The sequence below is a fragment of the Coregonus clupeaformis genome, chromosome 30 (genome assembly GCF_020615455.1).
Source record: "Coregonus clupeaformis isolate EN_2021a chromosome 30, ASM2061545v1, whole genome shotgun sequence".
In the NCBI taxonomy this organism is placed as follows: Eukaryota; Metazoa; Chordata; class Actinopteri; order Salmoniformes; family Salmonidae; genus Coregonus; species Coregonus clupeaformis.
Window position 1 is genome coordinate 10,708,259 of NC_059221.1, and position 16,379 is coordinate 10,724,637.

At 43.7% G+C, this 16,379-nt stretch overlaps 1 protein-coding gene across 3 annotated transcripts in view; it reads right to left on the minus strand.

Moving 5' to 3' along the window:
• Positions 1–16,379, minus strand: part of LOC121546505 (tensin-2-like) — a 53,684-nt gene that overhangs the window by 23,612 nt on the left and 13,693 nt on the right. For all 3 annotated transcript variants that reach the window (XM_045209421.1, XM_045209420.1, XM_045209422.1), the window contains exons 4-7: positions 8,344–8,382; positions 8,030–8,071; positions 7,881–7,930; positions 7,284–7,467 (exon numbers count right to left, since the gene is read on the minus strand). In XM_045209421.1, the coding sequence (XP_045065356.1) occupies positions 7,284–7,467; positions 7,881–7,930; positions 8,030–8,071; positions 8,344–8,382 (315 nt within the window). The remainder of the gene's footprint in view (positions 1–7,283; positions 7,468–7,880; positions 7,931–8,029; positions 8,072–8,343; positions 8,383–16,379) is intronic.

Below are 16,379 nucleotides of genomic sequence, written 5' to 3' on the forward strand. Positions count from 1 at the left end.
GCGCACATGCAGTTCATGTTCCTGGGAGGACTCTGAGAAAATCAAGATATCATCCAGATAGACAAAAACAAACCGATTCAACATGTCCCGAAGGACATCATTGACTAGTGCCTGAAAAACAGCAGGGGCATTAGACAACCCAAAAGGCATAACCAGATACTCAAAATGTCCCAAGGGTGTGTTGAAGGCAGTCTTCCATTCATCACCTTTACGAATGCGCACCAGGTGATACGCATTTCGTAGATCCAGTTTCGTAAAGATGGTAGCACCATGAAGGAGGGGAAAAGCAGAATTAATCAAAGGCAGAGAATACTTGTTCTTAATGGTGATGTTGTTAAGTCCACGGTAATCAATACAGGGTCTGAGGGTCTTATCCTTCTTAGCAACAAAAAAGAATCCCGCTCCTACAGGTGACGAGGAAGGACGCATAATACCTGCCGCCAAGGAGTCCCGAATGTAGTTCTCCATAGCCTCCGTCTCCGGCCGGGAGAGATTGTACAGGCGACTGCTGGGGGAGCGGGGCTCCTGGCTGGAGGTCAATGGCACAGTCGTAAGGGGCCGGTGAGGAGGAAGAGAAGTAGCTCTGTGTTTGCAGAAAACGGATGCCAGGTCATGATACACGTCAGGAACATTAGAAAGATCCATGGACTCCAGTGGAGGTCGAGGCACAGTACTGGCAGGAGTCAGAGCAGAACACAAACAATTCACATGACAAAATGTGCTCCATGAATCAATTCTACCTGTCACCCAATCAATGTGTGGATTGTGTCTTATGAGCCAGGGGATACCAAGGACCAGAGGAGTCTGTGGGCAGTCGATAATATGGAATTGAATGTTCTCCTGATGATTTCCCGACACTCTAAGACAAACAGGAACAGTCTGATGGGTAATATGGGTCAACAATTGTCCATTCAGACCCTTAGCCTGCAGCGGACAGTCCATAGGAACAGTCTCCAAATCCATTTGTTGAGCCCACTCTCTATCCAAAAAGCTTTAATCTGCACCAGAGTCAATCAGCGCACTAACAGAGAGATTCTGGAACTGCCACTGGAGGGATGCCTGGAGCAGAATGCGGGGAGAAGAGGAAGAATCCGCTGCTCGGCTCACCAAAACTTCTCCCATTAATGATGAGCCGGCCCTTTTCCCGGACGAACTGGGCAGGAAGGAACGAAATGACCAGCTTCTCCACAATACAGGCAGACCCGAGCCTGAATGCGACGTGCACGCTCCTCTGAGGACAACCGTGCACGACCCACCTCCATGGCTTCGGGTTCAGTGCTCCTCGTATCGACTCGGGAAGACACGGCTTTCTCCGTAGGGAAAATGCGGGGAGGAGTTTGTTGATGACAGACAGGTTGCTTGGAACTAACACTCCTCTCCCGGCGGCGCTCCCGAATCCGATTATCCAACCTGATGGTGAGTGAAATAAGATTATCCAGCGTAGGCGATTCATCATATGACACCAATTCATCCTTTAAAGTCTCAGACAAAGCATTGATGAACACTCCTTGTAATGCCTCGTCATTCCAACCACTCACTGCTGCTAAAGTCCGAAACTCCACTGCCATCTCCGCCACACTGCGAGCCCCCTGCCGAAGAGAAAACAACCGTTTCGCAGCCTCCTTGCCTCGTACGGGGTGGTCAAAACCTTCCTCATCTCCGTGGTGAAGGCAACGTAAGCGTTGCAAATGTCCGACTGACTCTCCCAGACCGCGGATCCCCAGGCACGAGCGGAACCGCTAGTAGAGTTGATAAGGTAGGCAATACGGGCTCTTTCTGAGGCGTAGGTGAGGGGCTGTTGTTCAAACACTAACGAGCATTGAGTCAAAAAAATCGCCACAGGTTCCCATGTTCCCGTCATAGCGCTCTGGAGCAGGAACAAAAGGCTCTCTGATCTGGGCTGAAGGGGTAGTAAGGGCAGACACTTGATTGGTGAGTAATTGAACCTGATTAAGCAGCACCTGACTGTCCTCAGCAATCGTCTTAAACAGGGTATCATGTTGGCCAAGTAAAATGCCCTGATTGGCTATGGCAGTCCAAATTTGAGTGCACTCTGGGGTGGTATCCGAGCTACTGTCTGCTGGGTTCATGATGGTCAGATCATACTGTTATGATTTACCAGTATTAGAACCCAAATGCAGACAAGTACACCAAGCCAGAGAAGGTTTAACAGGTTTATTTAAAATGTTCAATAGTCCAGGTTTCCAACAATAGGGGAAGAGCAAGTCCAGGTTACAGGGAGGGTAACAGATCCAGGTCAGGGCAGGTGTGGTACCGTAATGTCCTAGTGTCCGTGGTGAGTCCAAAAGAGAGGTCCGGTAGTGGAGAGCAGGATGGTGGTGGCAGGAGTGAAACGGAGGCAGGAGTCAGGTTCCAAATATATGGTCGTCTTGACTATGATCTGACGATGAGTGGTAAGTTTGACCGGGTCTTAAAGGCTGAGGTGATTATGGTGAATGAGCTGCAGCTGGAACCCTGACTCCCGCACACCAGACTTCACTCCTGCAATCAAGGACAGACAGAGGGGAGGGAGAGAGCAGAGAGAGAGCTACCTAGCAGCAGTAGGCCTAACATTCGGCTGTGCAGCCAGACATTTTTGCATTTCATTTTGCCTCGTCGCTCTCAACCATACAGTTTCTGAATACCTCACCAATCCACAGGGATTTAGCAGTTTGAACAGTCAGTTTCTTAATGGGTGCATGCTTATCAGTAACTGGAAGAAGCAATTTCATAAATATGTCAAGTGCGGTGTCTGGTTGCTCCTCATTACTCACAACAGACCAGCAAATATTTTTTAAATCTTCAACATAGGAATCACTAGCAAACCTCTTGTATGATCTCTTATACACTATTTTAGGCCCAGCCTTTGGAACCTTTTTCTAGATATGGCCACTATATTATGATCACTACATCCGATGCGTGTGGATACTGCTTTAAAGCAGATTTCTGCAGCATTAGTAGCCTCTTCACTCCGAGAGAACTGTACACTACACATATCTCCCGTCACTGAAGGCAACATCCCGTACCCCGAAAACATATTTACCAGCCCTCTGGTTTACCTATTTCCGATAAACTTTTCCCGGCACCGAAGGCAAATCTATAATCCGGAATGATTTACCAGTCGTTTCGGGCTATACAAGGTGTAAAAATAAACACTATTTTTTATTTATCCCAAAGCTTACTCCCTAGTCCCCATACTCCGTAATGCTACCGCGTGATCCAAGATGGCAGCGCACCTTTAGGGAGATATGGTGTGAATTCGGCTAACTCTGGAAAAGTTTTATTTAAACGCTTATTTTCACACATTGTATAGTCCGAAACAACTGGTAAGGCATTCCGGATTATAGATTTGCTTTCGGTGACGGGAAAGGTTTATCGTAAATAATTAACCAGAAGGCTTGTAAATATATTTTCGGGTACGGGATTTCGCCTTCAGCGACGGGAGATCAATGTGTAACGATACAGGTCTCCCGGAGTGAAGAGGCTACAGCATTAGTAAAGATACGATCAATACACGTGGATGATTTCATTCCTGTGCTGTTTGTAAATACCCTGGTAGGTTGACTGATAAACTGAACCAGATTGCAGGCCCTGGTTACAGTTTGAAGCTTCTTGTTGAGTGGACAGCTTCATGAAAACCAGTCAATATTTAGGTCACCCAGAAAATATACCTCTCTGTTGATATCACATACACAATCAAACATTTCACACATATAATCCAAATACTGACTGTTAGCACTAGGTACTCTATAGGAACTTCCCACAAGGACAGGCTTTAGGTGAGGCAGGTGAATCTGTAGCCATATTACTTCAACAGCATTTGACATGAGATCCTCTCTATCCTCTCACCAACCAGTCGATCTGCAAATATTTCTGTAAAAAGCCCAACGATAAAGACTTGCATTCCTATTTTTTTATTAGTTTTGCGCTGTTGGCGGTAGGTGCAGTTGATTCAGCTGCCCTGCACGCCGGGTAGTCGAAGTGTTAACCATGACTAGAGAGAGACTGTCAAAAAATACAGCAAAGAGCTGCTGTTTTTATGAGTGAGTTCATGTATCGATAGACTTGCGTTGTTATTAACGGCTTGTTTCTTTCTAATATCGAGGAGTATTTCACGTTCTTTGGTCATACGAGTAACAACATGAATTGGTACATGAGTCTCTCTCTCTCTCCCTCTCTCTCTCTCTAGGATAATATGTGTGTTATGTTAGATAAGGTCTCTGATGCTAAGAGAGAAATGTATTTTCTTGTGACCTGAACATTGAGTGGTTATCATCTAGTTGTCCTCTCAAGAGGAAGCTTCTTACTCTGACTAATGCCTGTAACATGACCCATGTTATCGCTCAACCAACTAGTGTTGGATCTGTGACATCCACTTGTATTGATCATATATTCACTAATGCTGCAGTAATTTGCTCCAAAGCAATATCAGTTCCCATTGGCTATAGTGACCATAACATTGTGGCAATAACAAGGAAAGCCAAAGTACCAAAGGCAGGGCCTAAAGTTATTTGTAAGAGATCATACAAAATGTTTTTTTGTCAAAGATGTTGGTCTGATGTGTATAAGGAGGAGAATCCAGATGCAGCACTTGGAGTTTTTGTAAAATTATTGTTGCAAATTGTTGACAAACATGCACCTGTTAAGAAACTAACTGTTGGAGCCCCCAGGATCGACGATGAATTGAAAAATTGTATGGTTCAAAGAAATGATGCAAAAAAGGTGGCAAACAAGTCAGGCTGATAAGCTGATTGGTTGACATACTGTCAATTGATACATTTTGTGACTAAACGTAATTTTTTTTTTAGAAATAAATGATATTACCTAAACAAGATAAATGACATAAAAGCAATAGAAAATACTTACCACCAGGTATAGCCAACCTAGATGGGAAACTATTGAGAATGGTAGTAGACTGTATTGCCACCCCTATTTGCCATGTATTTAGCCAAAGCCTAAAGGAGTGTGTGTGTCCACAGGCAAGGAAGGAAGCTAAAGTAATTCCACTACCTAAAAATAGAAAAGCACCCTTTGCTGGCTCTAACAGATTACCAATCAGTTTGCTGCCTGTTGTTAGTAAACTGATGGAGAACATTGTGTTTGAACAAATACAATGCTATTTTTCAAAGAACAAGTTAACTACTGACTTTCAGCATGCATATAAGGAAGGGCATTCAATTTGTACTGCACTGACTCAGATGACAGATGATTGGCTAAAATAAATGGATAATAAGATGATAGTTGGAGCTGTATTGTTAGATTTCAGTGCAGCCTTTGATGTTATTGATCATAATTTGTTATTGAAAAAACTCACTTGTTATGCCTTTACATCACCTGCCATCACATGGTTGGGGAGTTACTTATCCAAGAGTGTTCTTCAATGGAAGCTTCTCTAACATCAGATATGTACAGTGCGGTATCCCTCAGGGCAGTTGCCTTGGGCCGTTACTCTTCTCTATTTTTACAAATGATTTGCCACTTGTCTTACAAGCAGCTAAAATGAATATGTGCACACTCTACACATCAGCACCTACAGACAGTGAGCTCACTGAGACTCTTAGCAAGGAGTTACAGTCAGTGCCAGAATGGGTAATTAACAATTAACTGGTCTGAAATACATCTAAAATCAAAAGTATTGTATTTGGTTCAAAGCATTCTCTAAACCTCAACTGGAGAAAGGGTGCGACCATTGAACAAGTTGAAGAAGCTGAACTCCTAGGAGTAACATTGGATGGTCAGTTATCATGGTCAAGTCATATTGACCAAGTTGTTGTGAAGATGGGGAGAGGTATGTCCCCAAATATCGACTGTACTAGTTGTTCTGATCTTGTCCCATCTTGATTACTGTCCGGTAATATGGTCAGGTGCAGCAAAGAAAGACCTAGCAAAGCTGCAGCTGGCTCAAAACAAAGCAGCACGCCTTGCACATACATACTGCACATACAGAACTAACATCAACAACATGCATGATAGTCTTCCATGGTTGAGGGTTGAGGAGAAATTGATTACTTCTCTTCTAGTCTTTTTAACAAACATTTGTTGAAAATGCCTAACCACTATAATCTATTTGCATACACTTCAAACAGACATACATACTCCACCAGACATGCCACTATGGGTTTCTTCACTGTACCCAAACCAAAAACAGATTTAATGCGTAATTCAGTTATGTATAGAGCCATGCCATCATGGACTGCTCAGCCACTCAGGCAAAAAGCAAGTTTAGCTTTAAAAAACAGAATAAAGAATATCGTATCACAGCGCCTCTCCTCTTTCTAAAGATCAAATTTAACTGTACTGTATATAAGGATATGAATATGTGTATATGAATAGTGTGTAAATAGTACTTTGTTGTCTCTTGATGTCTTTCCAATATATAACTATTATTTTTATTTTGAATTGAATGTCCTTGTCTATACCTGTTCTGTATTTTGTCATGTCATTTATTTGTACGTTTTATGTTGTGCAGTAGCTACTGGGGATGCTAATGAACCAAACTAAACTCTCCCTCCCTCCGCTGACTGACCATCAGATGCAGCACCATCAGTCCAGTAAAATAAAATAACTGCAAATTATTTAAATGTATGCCTCACAAGTAATACAACAAATGATATATTACCATTCTGATCATAGATCATTTAAAAATGGTATGAGAAGAACAACATATGCAGTGATAATGTATTGAGCCTATAGCCTACTGCACACACCTCCTTGCTACTGTTTTTAATAGGTTAATGTTGCATAGGCTTACATCTTTTAAGTCATGTTTAAAAAAAAAAATTCTGAGCGCTAGATCTCGGCCTCCATTTTGATTCAGAAAGTGATCTAGGCTCAGAAGAGGTTGCTGACCACTGCTTTACAGGAATATGATTCTGAATATACAAAGCAACACCTCCCCCATTGGCATTCCTGTCTCTTTTATAGATGTTATAACCATGTTTTGCTACCACTGTATCATCAAAGGAATTATCTAAGTTAGTTTCCGAGATAGCCAGTATATGAATGTTATCTGATGTTAGTTAGTTAGCGATTTCATGAACCTTGTTTCTCAGGCTACATATGTTAATGTAGGCTATTTTTAACCTTTTTCTGGGTTGCTTTTCTGGGTTGCTATGAAAACACATATGATAGCATCACTGAGTGTATGGCTACGTTCCAAAATCCATACCAGCACACCACTTAGAATGCATGCCCAATGCATTCCTTCATTTGGAGTGGTATTATAGTAGTGTAGATATTTGAACCTAGCCCATGTCTACAGTAGCAGGATATACTGTACTCACCAGAAACTTGTCCTGGTGCTTGGACTTGAGCATGGCGGTCACCTCCTTGAGGTTGAGACGGTAGCGCTGCTCGTCCAGCAGAGGGGGGAAGAACACGGAGATGATCCTCTCTGTGATATATGTCAGGTCAAAGTCATAGTGGCCCTCCATGACTCTTTCCATCACACGGTCCACACTGAAACTCCTGACCAGAGGGAGAACGCAAGGGTTTATGCAGTGGTCTACAGATTGATGTTATGTTACTGCTTTGAGCTCTAAAACAACAACACTGAAACCTTTCATTTTCAGCCTCCCTTAAATTAACTCAGCGTTTCCCAATCTAGGAGGAAGTGCAGTTGGATAATGAGAGGAGCTGTAGAATGACAGAGATAAAGAGAGGGAATGAAGGAGGAGTGAAAACAGAAAAAGGGAGAGACTGGGAAAGAGAAGAGAATGAAGAGGAGGAGATAGGATTCAGTGTGAAATCCTCCTCTTAATCATCCAGTACCTTTCCTTCCTCCTCCTCCTCTTCCTCCTCCTCCTCCTCCTCCTCCAGAGAGAGAGAGCGGATATGTGAAATAATGAATTGAATTAGGTTATCATAGAGAGCTGTGTTACCTGGGGAGGGTGGTCCTCTGTTTGGTGTAAGTCAGAGACTTTGTGGAGCCCTGAAGACAGAGATAAATTAAATTAGCACCATTTCTGACACTGATGAGAAGAACAGTGGAGGGGAAGTGAGAAAAGTGTGTCTGGAAAAGTCCTCTTACCAGGTGTTGGATGTGTCTGGATGGAGCTGTCCCTCTGCGCTGCTGTGGGCAACAAGGGGAGACATACGGTAATTCAACAAACAGGCTTCCTTCCTGAAGGCCCACCTATACTACTTCTTGTAGCAACCTGACTTCTAGACAACACTCTCATCCAAGAACAAACCAAGCCCACTCTACTAGCCAAGGAAAAGAGGGGCATCTGCCATTTTCCAACAGCACTGCAGATTTAGGGATGGTTACAGCTTGTTGTTTATATCATAAAGTGAAGGAATGAAGGACTATTTAAAGAGAGCGAGAAAGAGGGGTCAATTTACCAGATCAGACGGGGGAGCTGGGATGCATGCTGTGGTCACCTGAAACAGAACAACAGACCATTTTTCCAACGAGAAACATGATCGAATCAAAACAGACAGTCAAACATACACATTGCGTTCTGAGGCTATCTGCTTCGTCTCGCTTTCCGCGTCTGTTTTTTGTTGTTGTTTTTTTTCTCCAGGAAAGAGGGAAGGGAGTGGTGGGGCTGGCGAGGCCGGGGAAGATGGTCAGAGGAAATGCTCCCTCAGACAGACGGAGAGATAAAGAAAGAGAGAAACACACATCTAAGCCAGATAAGAGAGCCCTGTCATCCCATGAAGACATGATCCACATGAATGTAGATTACAGTAGAAATACCAGGACCAGGGAAGTATGGTATGCAAGCCCCAACATTCTCTGGGGCGCTTGGTGGGACGGTCTGAGAAAAGCCAGAGGTTGCATCATTTATCTTGCTAATACACTCCACTTTGGTGTGTCACAGTGGCACAGTTGGTAGCCTGGGAGCATGTGCACATAATCCCAAGTGCACCAATGTGGTCATGCGCACACTGATTCATATAAAACAGACAAAGGGCTACAAAGTACAACTAATAACCTGGTTAAAAGCATGTATTAGAAACATTTACTTTGACAACACTACAGCCTTTGCTGTCTTGCACACACTCAGGCAGGCATGCACACACCCACACAATGTAATTTCCCATGCGCAATGGTCTCCAGATTGTGAACCCAGACTTCTGATCCAGAGCAAGTGGAAGGAAGCGATGTAGCAGCGGTAGTAGAGCTGAGGCAGGGTTGAGGACCACAGTCATGCTTACGTAATGGCCGAGCACACTGCAGGCCAGAGTATGTCCCAGCATTTCCACTCCCCAACCCTGGCACGCCTGTTTGTTTGGCCACAGGAAAGGGCAAGGGCTTGTATATCTCATCGTGTACAGAGGGAAGTTACAGACCCCTTGGGTAGGAGTATGTTTGTGTTTGAGTGTGTGTGTGTGTGCCGGATATAGCTAGTGTGCTTGTGTGCATGTCTAAGAAAGTGTGTGGGCTTCAAACCTCTTATCCTCATACAGTAGGTGTCTGTAGGCTAAGCACAGTGGAGGTGTCAACAGACAATGTGCTGTAACGAGACACACGACCACCACTGCTTTATTCTGTCAAGCAATGATTTGTCTCCATGACGATAATACTTTTTTTCTTTAAGAATCATAGCAGATCTTATCCTGTGTCCTGACTGCGAGTTGGGCTTGTGAAACTGAGACCACATAACTATGAAAACAAGAACAAGAACATGTCTAAAAGGATGTAGCAGGGTACTGCTGCTAACACAAGAACAACATGGCATTGCACTGCTTGCTGTTTGGGGTTTTAGGCTCGGTTTCTGTATAGCACTTTGTGACATCTGCTGATGTAAAAAGGGCTTTATAAATACATTTGATTGATTGATGGCCAGAAGGTGAACCAGACAGCACACTGTCTTTCTTTCCAACTGTTCCTCTCCTCTGCCTCTAACCAATTCTGTCCCGCTCTTTCCCTTGTTCTCTTCCAAACTGACTCCCTCTCCCTTTTTGACATTTTCTTTCCCTGTCTTTCTCCAATAATCCCTCTATCCAGCGTTCTCCCTCCCCCCTCTCTTTCCCCCTCTCTCTCCCTGTCAAACTTTCCCTCTCTCCAGCAGCATTCCCTCTCTCTCTCTCTCGGCCTGCTGCCCTCCCCTCTCAGAGTGAGCGATGGGGCCTGCAGCAGGGGAGCATTACACCAGAACAAACACACCAGATTCCATCTCCTGGGCCAACACTTACGCACGCGCTTCCTGCAAGTGCTCTCCCCCTCCCCTCTCCCTCACTCCCACTCTCCCTCCGTGTACCTCTCCCGCCTCCCCCACTCTATCACTCTCCAAACAGGCCCCGCTGGTAAGGCTCATGGTTCTAACCCCTCTCTGCCTCTTCTAGATGGGCCACTGGTCCAACCAATGTCTTTGATCCTTTAAAGCCAGGGACCACGGCTAATGCACTCACTGTGAATGCATCTCTTCAGTGCTATGCAAGACTAGCTATGGGAGAGCTAACTGATGATGAGGTAGCATTACTGGTATGTTAAATGTATGAGTGAGTGTGTGGGTATAGGGGAGATCCTAGGGTGCATAACAGAACAAAGGGGTCTGCTTCATGTCCACTGACACCAAAAGGTGTCTCTGTAAGTGGAGTGCAGGGGAAATAGACTGGAGAACAGGGGAGGAGACAGGGAGGAGTAATGTGGATGTGAACATCATGTAAACAATATCATTAGTGAGCAGAACTGGGGCCAATTTCACTTCATCAACTCTGATTCTGCCCCACCCCAATGGTAATTCATTCAGCATTTCTCTGTCAAGTCTGATTCATGTTTTGTTCAAGAGTTGAGTCTCTCAAGGGTCTCTTTTATTCCATCAAGCCTATCACTAAACAAGCTCGAAAACTGACAATGAGCATACTAAGGCTGTATGTGTAACCATAGAAACTTCACTGGATTTGCACACTTTGTATCCACCATAAGTCTGTGGTAACCCTGTTCCACATTGAGTCACAGAACCTCATGACATATCAAAACAGACTGCGGTCTAATAGAGTGGTCATTGAAACCCACATGGCAGGATTTTCACAACCAGATTCTGGTTGTCTAGTCGCCAGCCCCAACCATCTGGTTCTCTCAGCTTTCAATTAGCATAGGAGAAAATCACACACAGAAATGGCATTAGTACATTTCTATGACTTCACTGACATGGTATGCACATTCGTGAATATGATTATACACTGAGTGTACAAAACATTAGGAATACCTCAGAACAGCCTCAATTCGTCGGGACATGGAGTCTACAAGGTGTCGAAAGCGTTCCACAGGGATGCTGGCCCATGTTGACTCCAATGCTTCCCACAGTTGTGTCAAGTTTGCTGGATGTCCTTTGGGTGGTGGACCATTCTTCATACACATGGGAAACTGTTTAGTGTGAAAAACAGCAGTGTTGCAGTTCTTGACACACTCAAACCGGTACGCCTGGCACCTACTACCATACCCTGTTCAAAGGGACTTACATTTTTTGTCTTGCCCATTCACCCTCTGAATGGCACACATACACAATCCATGTCTCAAGTGACATCAATAAGGGATCATAGCTTTCACCTGGACTCACCTGTCCAGTCTGTCATGGAAAGAGCAGGTGTTCTTAATGTTTTGTACACTCAGTGTATTTGTCCTTAGTCTTACTGGAACCAATTGTTGTCTTCACATAGCATTTGTCCAAGACAATTATATTTGATGCTTATTAGCCAACTGTTTTCCCCGTGGGACAGCCAATCAGAGGGCAGTGATGAAAGGGAAGCCAATCAGAACTGAAAGCTGATGCCAGATGGCCTTGTGCGTTCATTACAAAAGGGTCTCTCCAGACGGCTGGTGATGACATAGTGCCCAACAGGCATGTGGCTGGTTAGTGTCCCTCAGGCAGCTGTCCATTCTCATAGACCTTCCTGGTATAGAAGATAGTGGGGTGTGACTAAGGTCAAAGGTCCAAGTCCCAGTGGAGGTACCTGACTGTATATCTCTGAGCTAGGTTTCATTATTCAAACACCCCATCCCCAACCCCCAGTCAATCATTTTTACTAAGCTGGCATGAGCAGTCTGAAGCAGACCAAATGCCCCTTAATCACTGCAAGGTGTGCTGTCTCTGAGAGTCCCTGAAAGTGAATCATGCGAGAAAACTAGCTAACGTTGGGGGCCTCGAAAGCCAGGACTGGGATCAACTGCTGTAGGGAATGATCTCTTTATCCATCTGGCTTAAACTCTGTCCATTATATTTGTCTCCCTCTCTATCTCTTCCCATCTCTCTCTCTTTCCCTCTTTTCTTCCCTTTCTCGTTCGCTCTTCCTCGCTCTCTTTCTCCCTCTCTTTACTTTCTCCTTCATTTTCCCCCTCTTTTCTCATCTCTCTTTATCTCCTTCCCCCTCTCTCTCCATCTCTCTCTCTTTGTCCAAACAGCTGAGGGTGGGTACAGAACAGAACAGATAGGACAGAGGTCACATGTGTCCCTTTGGTATCTGTAATTACTGTGTGGGACTCCCAGTCATAGAGCCAGAGTCAACAGCGACCACAACAACCCCCCTCCTCTCCTCCTCCCCCCTGCCTCCTCCAAGTGCAACAAGTATTCCAAGAGCAATGCTGGACAGAAATAAACAGTGGTAAATAAACAGAATCGAAAAAAATCAGCAAGACGAGATTGTGAGAGATCAACAATGGAAAAATCCCCTGTGAACCAACCAACATGAGCCATTTTTATACCGTGTCTAAATGGTTTCCTCATCCTCCCTGTTCCCTCTGTTGTTTAAAATGGGTTCGTCCTGACCATTCTAGCCGGAGCTAGTCTCTTATGCTGTCCCAATAGTATTGCTGAACTCTGAACAGATCCAAATCCTCAGATGGCAATACCTCTTTCTCTTCCTCTAGTTCTAAGAGAAATGTTTTGTGGTAAGGAGTCATTGCCCCATGTACACAGCAACAAACTGACCGTCATGACTCACTATACAGTCACGTCTTTGTATTATACAATGTATAGTCAGTTCAATGTATGTATGTATGTACCTACAAATAGCAATAACCTGGATATAATGACTACTGTATACGGCACCAGACACATTACCATGGTCTGCCCTGTAGTGGAGAAAGTGGAAAGAAATTCTTCGGATGATAGGGAGACTATGCAGCCTTCAGCGTTGTGCAGTCAGAACAGAGCAGAACAGTGGCCAATTAGCCTGGCTTATTTCCCCTCCACCAAGGGTCGTCTGGCAGAGCCCCAGACCTGCTAAGCAAACTGTCACGCTTATGGTTTTAACGCTGATCAGCATCACACTGACTCACTCACTAGTCTGCCCACATTCAAAACAAGCCACGCTATCTACCCCGGCAATTACCATGACTCAGTGACGGGGTGGTGACTCAGAGTCTCTAACGATGATGATGAGACACAGTCATTCTATTTCTATTCTACACTTCCTGTAGTACATGTTTATATAAACTAATTAAGAGATAAATATATAACAACTGGATTTTAATCTGATTATTTACCAGTGACACATCCCTAGTAATGATTACCAGGAAGATTTTTTCGGTTATTCTGAGCTTTGGTCTGACAGGAAATAGAAGATGAGCAGAGAGGATGCTGGGGTCAGCTCTGTGTTGTTGACAGGGCTAGGAAAACAGTAGAGGTTAACCGGCTCTACAGGCCTTCCTCTTACAGTTGTCTGTTGTCCCTCCACCACTTCCTATCTACAGTACGGTACCCCCCCCCACACACACCTTCAACTGGTTTCCCGTAAAGGGCAACCAATATCCAGCCTGGGGGGGTTACTATTCCTCCAGAAATAGCGGAAATGTCCTGCCTTATTGGGTAGCTCATCAACATTCCCTGACTCTTAATCATGGACCCCCTCCCCTACCCCGGTCCCCCTTCGCTCCCTGTGGACCACATTTTCCACTCCAGCTCACAGATAAGGAGGAACTGTTCTCTACACAGAGAACATGCTGAAATAAAACACTGTTTTGGCATATTGGTGTATTTTTGAAGTGGGATCGCTCATGAAAGAGATGAGCCAGCTGTAGGTTGTTGACTTCGTGGTTGGATGACTGACCGCAACTCCACAAGACAAGTACAAGAGGAGAAGCCATAGGGAGAAGCACACAGACTATTCTTTTTTCTGGCCCCCTCTTTTCCAGGAAATGCTTTATTCTGGGAAGAGGAGACCAAGGGCTTTTCCCGAGGGAGCATCGACAGGACAGTAAAGTAACTTACGGGACAGTTTGTCACCAGGCTGATGGCACCACTTGTCTGTAAAAGGTTGTAAATTCAGTCATTATGAGAGCACAATGGTTCACAGATGGCCAGTGAATAAGGATGTCTCCAGATGCATGGAGAAACTACGTGACTAAAACTCTTACATGAGGAACTGAGGTGTTACATACCCTACTCAGACATTTAGGGTTAATGTGAAGATCAGCCAAATGTGTTCAAGGTCTTGTTCAGAGGTGGAAGTAACAAATTACAAATACTCTTGTTACTGTAATTGAGTCGCTCTTCCGAGTACTTGTACTTTTTTTGTTGTATTTTTCAAAATCAATAATCGTACTTTTACTTACACTGTAAGTATGTTTTGAAGTATTGTACTTCACTACCTTTTTTAAATCATCTGTTACAGAGTACAATTTTGTAGGCTATCCATAATAGTAAATCATAATAACACGGAAAGTTTGCGAAGCCATAAAAAAACTGCTCATGTTGTTTAGTCAGTGACCAATCAAATCAAATGTCACACATCACGCCAAAACAGGCCAATCAAATCAAGCTGTGTCCACAAACTGAACAATGAATGGTCTGAATATTTTCAAAAAGGCTAAAATAATTTAGCATGTTCGAGATGTGACGTGAAAGAGATGAAATGCTTTTTTATCAAAGCGGTGTGTGTGAAAAACAATGGAGACAGAGGAGACTGAGGAGACAGTGTTAAAGAGGAGGAGGAGAATCCCTGGCCTCATCTCAGTGACCAGTTCTCCTTTAAGCACAGGAGACGGGACAGTGTAATCATGAAATGCAAGCTTTGCTTACCCAGGATGATGGAAGTGGCCGCTAAATTAGCTAGCTATCTTTGCATTTAAGTTAGCTAGTTAGCTACATGGCTAACCACCACCCGATGATGATAGCCGTTATTGTGCCTAGCACGTCATTGTCACTATGTGTGGTGGTGGCTAGCTAGCTAGCCATGGAAGTTATCTGGGCTAGATAACAACATTAAGCTAATGTCAGCAAGTGAACTAACGTTAGCTTTGCTTGGTCATGACATATTTAGAGAGACCCCACTGGGCAAAAACTGGTTGAATCAACATTGTTTCCACGTCATTTCAACCAAATAATTCAATGTGATGACTGAATCAACATGGAAAACTGATTGGATTTGAAAAAAGTCATCAACGAAAGGGAATTCCGTCCCATTTTCACCCAACTTTTAACCTAAATCTATTGACATGGTGACCCTTTTTGTTGTTTTCACGTTGAATTCACATTAGTTGACAAATCAACCCAAAACTAGACGTTGAACTGACTGTCTGTGCCCAGTGGGACCTAGGAATTTTAACTATGTACTTTCTCTGTGTAAATTAGGATAACATTCATCTAAAAGCCAGACTCTGTAGCTAAGTCTCATAGCATGGGTCAAATTGTATTATTTTTTTAGCTAGCTACACTACCAAGAAAATCGTTAAAAACTTAATTGTGAGGCTAAATATACTGAACAAAAATATAAACGCAACATGCAACAATCTCAAATATTTTACTTAGTTACAGTTCATATAAGGAAATCATTCAATTGAAATAAATTAATTAGGCCCTAATCTATGGATTTCACATGACTGAGAATACAGATATGCTTCTGTTGGTCACATGAAGCCGTTCATGACACCTTAATGAGTGTTTAAGTAGGCCAATAACCTTCATGATTGATGTATTCATTTAACATCAGTGTCTCTCTCAAGTACTGTTTTGTCTACACATCATTATAATTTTATTGAGTGTGTATGTGAAGTGAGAGAGAACAATAGATGGGTTTGTTAACATTAATTTGTATAAAACCAAACTCTGTGTGTTTCATGAGGTCATGAGACATTCATTTTGCATACATTGATGGAATCCTTTTGTTCACACAGGAAACCTCCATCAAAGATGACGGTCTACAATAACCTCACCTCAGCACGCAAAAAGAAGCGGACCAAGGAACCATCAAACAAGCAAACCTATCAGCAAGCAAAGATATCTTACATGATAATTTATTTCTATTACAGTTATTGTCCATTAATTACGACTATTCTAACAGGTGTTAAAATGTGCTTATGTCTTACAGGCTGAGCCCTACAGAAATGGCCTTCTTGACCTTGATGAGGCCTGTGGTGACGGCTGGTGGCGGCTTTGAACATCCTACAGTCAGAGACCAACACGCATATGGGGTGGCTGCTGCCGGTGATC